General features: G+C 38.5%; 1 protein-coding gene across 2 annotated transcripts in view; it reads right to left on the reverse strand.

The window, feature by feature from the left end:
* The window catches only part of PALM2AKAP2 (PALM2 and AKAP2 fusion), a 532,981-nt gene that overhangs the window by 275,918 nt on the left and 244,864 nt on the right, over positions 1–12,199 (reverse strand). The window contains exon 7 of one of the 2 annotated variants that reach the window (XM_044660528.1): positions 1,827–2,537. In XM_044660528.1, coding sequence (XP_044516463.1) covers positions 1,827–2,537 — 711 coding nt within the window. Of the gene's footprint in view, positions 1–1,679; positions 2,538–12,199 lie in introns of those variants that run through there. The other variant, XM_044660543.1, reaches the window with a different exon arrangement.

Raw genomic sequence — 12,199 nt, forward strand, 5'->3', positions numbered from 1 at the left:
AATATTAATTTGGTTAACCTCAATTATATTCCTTTCTACAAGTTTTCTTCAAACAGTTTGACTTCTAACTTATACAGCTTTTTCAAAGGCAGTTGCTTTGGGGAAACAAATCTTTAAGAACTTCTCAAAATACCACACAATGAGCAGATGTAGCGTCCCCAAGGAATAAAAAAATTACCCCTTTTAATTTCATTTTTTTTTTGTAAAATTAAAGGTAAAATGATGGACCCCATATTCTGGAAAAGTGTATAGTAGATATTTAGGGGCCATAAGTTGCTTCTGAAAACATAAAACAGAGTTTTCTCTTCCAAATAAGTATAAACCTAATGTCAGGTCAAGAAATTAAAACTGGGAATTAAAATTTTGTAAACTAGAATTAAGCAAGTGTCACTGGCACTGATTTAGCCAATACTGTGTCTACATTCATTAGACTGCCTTTTAAAACTTTGCATTGGTCCTCCTCAGAAATTGGATTTGTTCATTTAATCTCAGCTCTAGCTTAATATTATAGAGCTTTCTTGATCTTCTCTTTTTTTGGTGAGTGGGCAAAATTTCAACTAAAGTTCTCTATAGAGCACAATAACTCGGACAGAAAGAAAAGAATACAGAAAAAGGGCTCAATTGAATTTGATGTGTATGTAGATTCAGCAGTTAATGCATTTAAAGCACCATCTGTGATGGAAGAGAAATAAATATCATAGAAAACAAGCTTATGTCAGAAAGATTACTTTAGAAATATGGTCACTTTAAAGAGATTCTTTAAAATAATCCCTTCATTAAAATGTCAGAAAATGGCCATGAAAAAAAGCTCACAAATATCTTAATAGAAAAATTTACATTTTTTTTGAGAGAATAGAAACAAGATTCATGTTTGTGTCTGCCTTCTTCAAGTCTGGAGATAAGTCAATACTTAAAACAATGTTTGTTTCATGTTCTTAGAAAACTAAAAAACAAAACCAAACAAAAAAAAAACAATGGCAGCTTCTATACACAGGGATCATCAGTTGTAATAGATAGTTCCTGGCAGTCCGGTTACTGAATGAGTACCTAAATTTCATTTCGGTTGAGCGATAGATTTTTTTTTTTATGCCCAGTTCATTTTCAGTTTTCACTGAAGAAATATGTAGCTGCACAATACTGCATTCTGGAAGCTTCAGTCAGGTTAAAAGAGGATGAAGCATCACCCTGGATCCCTGACACCTAAAATAGCCAACAGCATTTGATCACTCCTGACCTAAAAATGGAGGCTCGTGTTAAAAAGATGCTAGGGAAGAAAGTCTTGGGTAACGGTTGAGATTACATTTTAGAAACATGCCACAGAATTAAAAAAAAAAACAAACCACACACAACTATATTGTATTTTTGGGAAAGGGCTTAAGGCTAGTGTATATAACTGTATAACTTTCAACACAGACTATATGAATGAGTCAGTTTTTCTGACCCACATCAAAATGTTACTGAGTGTGTGTGTGCATGAAGCAACTTCTTAAGGAAAAATAAATATCAGATAAATATAATTACACGCACTTCGCCCCTCCATAGGGAAAACTGGTAAGAATAAAGAAAAGTAAAAGAGAAAAGAATACACCTGGTGGAGGAAAAACCAAAAGGAGAACACTATGGTTCAGTTTGTTGAGGAAACAGAAATCAAAGCCATCCATCTGTGAGGCAATGAAGGTGTTTACTTCCAGTTCACAGTATTGCAGTTAGCTGAACAGAGAGGTCTAGGCAAGTGACAGAGGAAGCAGAGACTCCTCAGGAGGAGAGAGGAGAGAGAAGTGGTCACATGACAACACAGCACTGACAGCGTTTTTTCTTTTGGGTACCTGGAACTGGGTCTGTGGCCAGGCTCTCTTCCTTCACTTCCGGGGACGAGGGCTCCGTGGTGTCTGAGATGGGCTTCCCGGAGACGAGCTCGGCGGCGTTGCCGTCGATGGTGGACACGTCCGTCACGGTCTTCTCCCTCAGGGACTTCTCGTCATCTTCGTCGATGAGGACCAGTTCTGCTTTGATGGTCTCGTCGTAGCCTAGCACCTTTTTAGCCTCCTCTTCGCCCTCTATGTTTTGGTAGCCCATGAAAATCATGGTGACCGGCTGGTCCATGCTGGCCTCGGCCGGGACGTCGGCTCTGGGGACTTTGGCTTGTTGTTCCGCGCTCTCGGCAGAATAGTCTTTCCAAGATTTGTGGACCATTTCTAACTTTGCCTCCTTGCAAAGCATCTGCTCCTTCGTGTGGCTGAGTCTCCCGTCCGCTATCACAGTCCTCTCCAAAACAGCCTTTGCCTCCTGTCTTCCTTTCGTGTTTGATTGTCCGGCTTTCTGAATTAGTTCATCTACGTCCTTGGAGCTTAATTTATGCACTCCATTCTCTACCACGGTACCTCCCGAATGTACCTCATAGACTACTTTGGTACCGTCGTCATAGACTTTGGCTCCTCTCTGATGGACCCCCTCTGGGCCAATGGTGGCTGTAGAGAGAATCTTGGTCTCTCCTGTTTGTTTGTCTTTCTCCACATTAATTTCCATGGCGTACACAGCTTGAATGAAAACAAGAGAGGAAGTGCATGTTATAACAAAAAAAGCCAGTGAACGGTTAATTGCCAAACAGACCAAAAAAAAAAAAATAGTATTGTGCCTTTTGCCTATCAAGCTATTTCTAAGTGCCAAGCATCCTGCGTGTTAGAGTGAGGTACGTATGGTGGTGAATAGAGATGGTTACAGAGAACACAGCTGAATGCACTACGCAGACACGGAGGCACCATACAGCAGTGGGAATCAAGCCTGTCAGTCCTGCGTGAAGGAAGCTCATTTAAGAGAAAGTCCTCAGTGACTGCTAATGATTCAGTGAGACGTGATGCATGAGGGTTGCTAACATGCACGTTATTATGGGGCTTACCTCAGACTGACAGAAGAAGAGACAATTTTAAGAGCATTTATTATAGCGTTCAAGTGGACTAACTCTAACGTGTCAAAGCCCTCAGCCCATTTCTAGCTTCCCTCTGTCTTCTTTGATGCCAGCCTCAGGTTTCTGAAGTTAAGGGCTCTTTCTCGAGCCCTTTCACATTCTACTCCAAATGAAAGTAAAAACATTTTGGTTTTTTTTTTTTTAAGCTGTGGAAGTCTTCATCCCTTGAGCCACTTGGCTTCCTTTCTAAATAAGTGACTAGGAGAAGGGCATTTAAACTATCCATACAGTCTGGAGCATGGAAAGGATGGTCATTGTAGATCTAGTGGAAGGCTCTAGTGCTGAAGGCCATAAACCCTTCTGCCCACTACGGCACCGTTTGAAAAGGTGGAGAGAACAATTTACAGTTGAACCGGTCCCTTGAACACGTGTGTCAAAGAATAATGATAAATGTATCATTTCTGGAAGAAGAGAAGGTAATGTGCATGCTGGTCATTTTTTTTTTAAAGGTTACAATAAAAAAAATTCAGAGTTCCATCTCTTCAAGGCATTCGAACCTTAAAAATTTACTTAATCCAAGGGAAATATTATTTTTTTCCTGAAGAGGTACCCAACCTTTGTCACAGACACACACACACACACACCCACACACACACACACACAGCAGCAGTTATAAAAGGAAAGGCATAACTCAGATGTTGTCAGACACTCTCATGATAATTCTGACTCCATAGCAATTGGGAAGAATAGGCTTTTGTATATATACATTTATATATACATATATAAATTTTTATAAATTTGTTTATAAATTTTAGGTTCTTTTAAAAAGCTAAATGTTTATAGGTTCCTTTAAAAGACCCTTACAAAAACTTATATGTGTGTGTTTTAAAGTGTTAATTTACTTTAACAGTGAGAAGCATGGGATGATAAAGGGCTGGCCTTAAAGCAGGAGTTGGGTTCTAATTCTCCGTCTGACCCATACTGGCTATGTGACTCTGGGCAGCTTGATTACCTTCTCAGTCTTTTAAGTAACTCTCTTAAAAGATGCAGAGAAAAAAGTGCCACCTAAATTGGTGGGGGAAGTTTACTCCCCTAGGAGTTCACATGTCAATGAAATTACAGGTCCCTAACTATCTTAAATTATATTAAATTCTCAACATCCCCTACTTAATATCTATATTTTATTTATAGGAAATCCATATTGTATATATAATTACATGTGATATAATAAGGTTAAGGGTAATTGTGAAGCTTAGGTATAATAACAATTATTCCTCAAACATTCTATAAAACATAAAAATTGGACAACACTGATTTGTAATCAAGACAGTATGGGATAAAATGCTTCCACTTTTATAGACATGCTGTTTAGTCATTTTTCAGTCACGTTGGACTCTTTGTGACCCGATCTAGGGTTTTCTTGGAAGAGATACTGGAGGTAGTTTGCCATTTCCTTCTCCAGCTCTTTTTTATACATAAGGAAACGAAGGCAAACAGAACAAAGTGACTTGCCCAGGGTCACATAGCTAGCAAGTGTCTGAAACTAGATATGAACTCGGGAAGAGGACTCTTCCTGACTGTAGGCCTGGCATTCTATTCACTGCCCCAATCATATACTTGTATAATTTTCACATGATAACATTTCCAAACTCTTTCTATTGCTCACAGAATACTAGCTAAACTGGGAAAAATAGAGATATTTTACAAGATACTCTCTTCCCTTAAAAATCTGGATCTTTATAGCATGAATCATTTAGAAATTTGGTTGAAGTGAAGCATAATAGCTTTATTCAATCTCTGGGAGTGGAAAAATATATATAAAAGGTCATAAGTCTAACCTGAGACATTGATGTACAAGATTAAGAGGTACAAAGAGCCTTTGGTGTGAAACGAAAGGATCTAGATTCAAATCCCAGCTCTTCCATTTAGGACATTGGGCAAATCATGCAAGCTGTTTGGACCTCAGTTTCTATGCCTATAAAATGAGGAATTTGGATGTAGCTACCGCTGAGAGATTCTTTCTCATTTTTAATCTGCAATCTTAAAAATTCCATCAATCTTCAGTTGTTTAATATGCAGTAGAGCAGTTGTGCTTGGGTACAAGAACAAATATTGACTGATATTTACCATATTGTAAATTAAAGCTGATAAAATTTGAAAGCATTTATGAATTAATTTAAAATAATAATATATTATATATTAACATAAATGTCATTTTTACAAAAAATAACTATTTTCCAAACCAAAACAATAATTCTAGTGAGATAGCATCATTGTTTTATATGTTTTTGCAAACCTCTTAAAATGTCTGGCTTCATAGAAGAAAGGTGGGTTATCATTATTGAATCTATTGTGATAAATTGTTTTAATTGAAGAATATCTGGCCTCTCATAGATAACGTAAGAGAAGAGAATTTTAATAAGCAAATAATGTCTTGGTTTTATTACAAAAATTGTTTTGATCTCATGGACCCCCCAAGCCGGTGGCAGGAACAACTAGGGATCCATTAAATACACTTTGGGAACTTAGGAGTTAAAGTTAATGATCAGAAAAGGGGTAGGAACAAGAAGTCTAACCAAATTTTGTTGTTTGTTCATTTTAGTAATGTCTGACTCTCTTCATGACCCGATTTGACAAAGATACTAGAGTGGATAGCCATTTTCTTTTCTAGCTCATTTTACAGGTGAGGCAAAGAGGGTTAAGTGACTTACCCAAGGTGGAAAACTAATGATTAAGGCAGGGAAAACTCTTGAGAGGGGCTTAGGGGTAGATATCCCCTGACTTTCTCCTTGTTTCATAAGGGAAAAATAAAAGAGTGGGGCAGCTAGGTGGCTCAGTAGATTGAGAGCCAGGTATAGGGATGGGAGGTCCTGGGTTCAAATGTGGCCTCAGATGCTTCTTGGCTGTGTGACCTGGGCAAATCACTTAACCCCCATTGCTTAAACCCCTTACTGTTCTTCTGCCTTAGAACCAATAAATTGTATTGATTCAAAGATGGATGGTAAGGGTTAAAAAAAATATAGATACACACTGACTGTCTTTTAGTTGATCAGAAATGCTAGAATGGCCAGCTAGAACTGTCCTTCTCATGAACTCTACTAGCTTTTAAGTAGGATGATGAGACTATATGGATATGATGAAGAGGAGATTGCATAATAACACTCTCTGCAAGGAGAAAATTACACTGAGAAGCATGCAGAGGAGAGACAGTGAGGAGCTGATGTAAGACCATCATTTTAATGCAAGGCTTCTTAATCTTCCTTGTATCACAGACTGCTTCGGTAGTTCTGGTGAAGCTTATGGACTTTTTCAGAATAATGTTTTTAACTGTTTGAAATAAAATGTAGAGGATCACAAAGGAAATAAAAGCTTTAAAAAAGAAAGATGTATTTTCCCCCTCCCCAAGTTCATAGACTCCCTGAAATTATATATCAACCCAGATAATGAACCCCTTATTCTTATGTCTTATTCTGGGGCTTATAGAGAAGGGCAGTTGTAATTACTATTATTTAAACTTCTATCTATCTATCTATCTATCTATCTATCTATCTATCTATCTATCTATCTATCTATCTATCTATCTATCTATCCTCTGTNATCTATCTATCTATCTATCTATCTATCTATCTATCTATCTATCTATCCTCTGTGCCTATCTATCCATCCATCCATCTACCTATTTATGTCTACCTTTCTATTTATCTCTACCTATCAATCTATTTAGATTTCATCTATTACCCCTCTCTCCCTCCCTCTCTTCCCTCTTCTTCCTCCCTCTCCCCTCTGATCTCTTTCTCTCTCCCTCTCCCCCCTCTCTCTTTGTGCCTCTCCCTTCCCCTCCCTCTCCCTCTCTCTCTGTCCCTCTCTCTGTATGAATGTAGCTAAATGGATATAGTAGATTCCAATAAGCTAAATGACTATGTGATGATCCTAAGTCTATAATGTTAGAGATGGAAGAAACTTTAGAGGGGCCATTTAGTAGAGACCCTTATTTATATATGAGGTATCTGAGCCCCAGGAAACTTCAGAGATTTGTCCAAGTTCATGTGGGTTCTTGGGCATAAATTTGAGATCTACATCTAGGGCCTCAGATATGACTCCATTGTACATTCCACAACATCTCCAGTGCCAGTCCTGATAATTTGCTATAATAAACTGCAAATTTGATCTAAAAGATGCAACAACATTTCATATTTAATAGTTTTATTGGATTAAGGCAATGTGATTCTATTAGAAGCCTGTTTTGTATTTCTTGCTTCAGGAGAGACTCTGAAACTCAGAGGCACAGATTTCCACCATGTATACATGGAAGTTCTTGGAAATGACAGGGGTTTGTACAGTGGGCCCTGATTCAGCCTTACTGTAGCCAGGACTTCTTGCTTCATGAAGAGGAGAAACCTCACTGAAAGAGAATCAAGCACACTTTGAAAATACAAAGTTGTGTTTTTTTTTTAATAGCAGAATTCCTGAAGACTAAAGTCCTAAAGACTGAAGCCAGCTAAAAAGAGAATGATTGGGAAAAGAAGCAAGTTCACTAGAAGGATGAAATAAACTATGAGACCATTCTTTTAAAAGAAAGGATTTATAAATCTATTTATTTTGGTCTATATATGTTTAAATGGTTCATCGTGGATATACCTTAATGACAGTAAATGTATACAAATACACTCATATATATTTTAATCCCTGATGCTTTTATTTTCTCGCCATACACTCTTCCCTTTTACCCTTTGCAATATGTTTTGATCTTCCCACTCTCCTGGAACCAATCTCTAAGGTCACCAGTGACCTTCTTCTTGCAAATCCAATGGCCTTTTTCTTTTCTTTTTTTTTTTGAAGTCTCATACTTTCTTGTCTTCTCTCTAGCACTGGATACTATTGACTACTCTCTACTAAATACTCTCCTCTTCTCCTTTGGCTTCAGAGTCACTATACTCTCCTGGTTCTCTTCTTACCTCTTAAAAAACTTCTTTGACTCTTTCATTGACTCTTTATCATCTTCCCAATACCTTTAAATAAGATGAACTGCAAAGCTGTGTCCTTGATATCTTCTTTCTTTCTCTCTCTCTCTCTCTCTCTCTTTCCCCAGGTAATCACACAGTCCCATGGCTTCAAATATTACTTCTGTGTGGAATATTCCTAAATCTATAACCAGCTACTTTTGAACTCCAGACCCCATAATTCAAACTGCCTTTAAGCTGTTTGCAATTGGATGTCCTACTATATGAATATATCTTAAAGTAAGGTATTCCCTTTGCTTTGTTGTTCAGTCATTTCAGTGATATCCACCTCTTCATGACTCCATTTGGGGCTTTCTTGGCAGATGCTAAAGTGGTTTGCCATTTCCTTCTCCAGAAATTTATAATTCTATGAAGTGTTTGAATCTTCTCTAGCACCTAACAGGGTACTTTTCACATGATAGGTGCTTAATAAATGCCTATTAAATTCCATTTCCTCCTTATTTTACATCTGAGGAAACTGAGGCAAAAAAGGAGACTTCCCCAGGGTCATACAACTAATAAGTGTCTGAGGCCAGATTTGAATTCAGGAAGACTCATCTTCCTGACTCCTGGATAGATTCTAGCTATCTATCCCTTGCTTAGTATTAAACTGGTCACCAAATCTTACCAATTTTACCTTCATGATACTGCTCACAACTTTTCGGTCTTTTATATTTCTGCTACGACCAACCTACTGAAGGTCTTCAGAGTATTACACATCTCATTCTTTTTGCAATAGCCTTCAAATAGATGTCCCTAACTTTCTTTTCTTTCTCATTCTTCTAAGCAAAGCCAGATTAAGGTTCCTTATTAATAGATCTAATCAAGTCATACCTTTGTTTGAAAATCCTCAGTGGCCTCCTATGTCCTACCAAGTAAAGTTCAATCTACTTTGCTTAGCATTTAAGGCATTCCACAAACTGGTGCTCTTCTACCTTCCCAGGCTTATATTCTAGTGCCAAAAAGATGATACTACAGAATATTCTGTTACATACACTTTACCCTCTAGCCAAGCTGAATTATTCTTTTCTCCTAGGTCACAAATTTCATTTTCCTACCTGTGCTTGTACAGTTTCCTGTGCCTGGAATTTTCTCAATCTCTCACTTCACTCAATCATTTTCCATTCATCATTGAAAGTCCAGAGTAGATGATAACCTCCTCCAAGAAGCCTTCTCTCCTTTTTTCTCTTTACCTTCCTACCTTTGGTAATGGCCTTCTTCCTTGGATCTCAGAATTTAATTCAGAACCTCTCTAATGCATTTGTCATGTTATAGTTATTTGTGCATGTGCTTTATCTCCCCACAGAGAGGTAAGCTTCAGGAAAGAATGGATCTTTTGTCATGTAACATTGTAGAGTAGAAAGAGAGATGAACATGGAGTAGAAGACCTCAGTTCCAATCCCAACTTTGCTACTTTACTCCATATGTGAGTTTACTTCTTTGGGCCTCAGTTTCCTCATTTGTAAAATGAGGGCATTGGGCTAGTGACCTCTAAGGTTCCTTCCAGCTCAAAATTTATAATTTCTATGGAGTGCCTGTATCTTCTTTAGCACTTAACATGGTGCTTTACACATGACAGGTGAATAATAAATGCCTGTTTAATTGATTACTCCAAGGATCAATGGTGGAGACAGTTGTCTTTGGATGAACCTCTCCAAACTTAGCCCAGGACTGTCAGTCAATGAAACATGCACAATCTATTACTGGATCTGAGCTTAAAGCCTTTGTCGTCTGCTAGGAAATGTCAGAATTCGTACTCTCTTTATCACAGCCTTAAAGAACCCAAGCACATCTCTGGACCAGGAGGAGGTAGTGAAGGAAGAATGGTTTTATGGAGGACTTATGGCTTTATTCTCAGGCCATTCCCAATCCACTGGAAATCTGGACCCCACTCCTCAGTGTTCCAGGTCTGAAAAAAAATAGGTCTTTTGTCTCATCTTGAAGGGAATCAGGTCTCCCTGCAGTGGGTGTTGGAGCCAATTCTAACTGGTTTTCAAGAGCAGTTTATTAAATTTTAAGGGTGAATTTTTACAATTCAGAAATCTGTACTTGTTACAAATTGGAACTTGATTGTTTTCTTAATTGTTTAGACTAAAGAAAGTGTTGATAATGCAGATTAAACTTAAAACTGTATGTGCATACATTTTTTTTTCCTGGAGAGTCTGGTTGCTAAACATTTACCAGCACATCCCTATCTCCAAGACACTAGTTCCTATGGTTTCTTTTATACATCTAGCATTTAGAAAGACCTTTATGATTTGCAAAACACTTTACAAGGATTACCTTATTTTATCTTCCCAACCCCCATTTTACTGGTGAGGAAACTAAAGGAGACAGAGGTTAAATGACTTGCCTTGGGGCATATAGCTAATAAATATCTGAAATTTGATTTGAATTCAGGATTTCCTGACTCCGGGCCAGCATTCTACCTACTATTGCTATCTAACTGTCTCTAGGCAACTCCTCCTCATACTCCCCATGGATACCCTTCCTTCTCTCTCTCTCTCTCTCTCTCTCTCTCTCTCTCTCTCTCTCTCTCTCTCTCTCTCTCTCTTTCTTTCTTTCTTTCTCCCTTTACCTTCAGTCTTGGAATCAATACTGTGTATTGGTTCCAAGGCAGAAGAGTGGTAAGGGTAGGCAATGGGGGTTAAGTGACTTGCCCAAGGTCACAAAGCTGAGAAGTGTCTGAGGCCAGATTTGAACTTAGGACCTCCCATCTCTAGACTTGGCTCTCAATCCAATAGATATGTACATTTAACTTGTACATGTGTCTATTATGCATTCATCTCTCAATATCGACCTCATCATTAGATAACTGGTCACTAAGCTTTTGATTCCTGTAGATTATTAAAAAACGTCTACTACCCTGTTAGAAGGGTTTGGGAATGTGGCCCATGGAAGGCAGGAGAGTGCTCAGGGAAATCCTGAATTTTGANCTTCCTTCTCTCTCTCTCTCTCTCTCTCTCTCTCTCTCTCTCTCTCTCTCTCTCTCTCTCTCTCTCTCTCTTTCTTTCTTTCTTTCTCCCTTTACCTTCAGTCTTGGAATCAATACTGTGTATTGGTTCCAAGGCAGAAGAGTGGTAAGGGTAGGCAATGGGGGTTAAGTGACTTGCCCAAGGTCACAAAGCTGAGAAGTGTCTGAGGCCAGATTTGAACTTAGGACCTCCCATCTCTAGACTTGGCTCTCAATCCAATAGATATGTACATTTAACTTGTACATGTGTCTATTATGCATTCATCTCTCAATATCGACCTCATCATTAGATAACTGGTCACTAAGCTTTTGATTCCTGTAGATTATTAAAAAACATCTACTACCCTGTTAGAAGGGTTTGGGAATGTGGCCCATGGAAGGCAGGAGAGTGCTCAGGGAAATCCTGAATTTTGAGCATACTCAATTGAATTTAACAGTAACTCACATTAAATACATAGTATACATTTACAGAGGCAGCCTGATACAGCAGATAAATCCTTGCCAAGGGGCCCATAGCGAGGCAACAGAGGCAGAGCTAGCATTACATTCTGTGGCCTCTGAGTTTAGTTTGGCTAATGAATAATGCAGGTGGCTATAAAATATCCCCTCCATCTCTCTTATCATGAGGATAGCACCCTTACGGAGATCAGGGGGAGAGTGAGGTGAGTGTCCAAAAGTACAGTGTGAGGACCCAGCTAAGCAAGGGGACCAGGCAGAGATCAGGGACTGGGACTTGGGAGGTGGGGAGAAATGAGGCAGAGAAGAGGGGTTGGGAGCATCAGGAACTAGATAAAACTGTGCCCAGTGGCTCTGGAAATAGTATGTGCATTTCTTTTCACTTCTTACATTTTACTTCTATTCCTAAGCCATTCCATGTTATCTCCAATATAGAACTAACTAGGTGGCACAGTGGTTGGAATACTGGTCCTGGACTCAGAAAGATGGCATTTAAATGTGTCTCTTTATTAATTTTTGAAAATTGTAAAAAATTTTTAAAAATTGTAAAAAAAAATCTGTATTATCCATACTGCTGTCAGCCCAGAATTCATAAGCATGTCATGTGCAGTCTGGCAGCAAGCTAGGGAAGCTGTCAAGAAGCATGCTAAATACTTTTGAGTAAACATTTACCAGCTATGAGACCCAGGGCAAGTCACTTAATTTCGGTTTGCCTCAGTTTCCTCAACTATAAAATGGGGATAATATAATACTAGCATCACTCTACCTGCCAGGCTTATTATGAGGATCAAATGAGATATTTATAAAGCACTTAGTACAGTGCGGGGCATACAGCAGGCACTTATAAACACTTCTTTCTTTTCT

Source organism: Gracilinanus agilis, chromosome 1 (genome assembly GCF_016433145.1).
Source record: "Gracilinanus agilis isolate LMUSP501 chromosome 1, AgileGrace, whole genome shotgun sequence".
In the NCBI taxonomy this organism is placed as follows: domain Eukaryota; kingdom Metazoa; phylum Chordata; class Mammalia; order Didelphimorphia; family Didelphidae; genus Gracilinanus; species Gracilinanus agilis.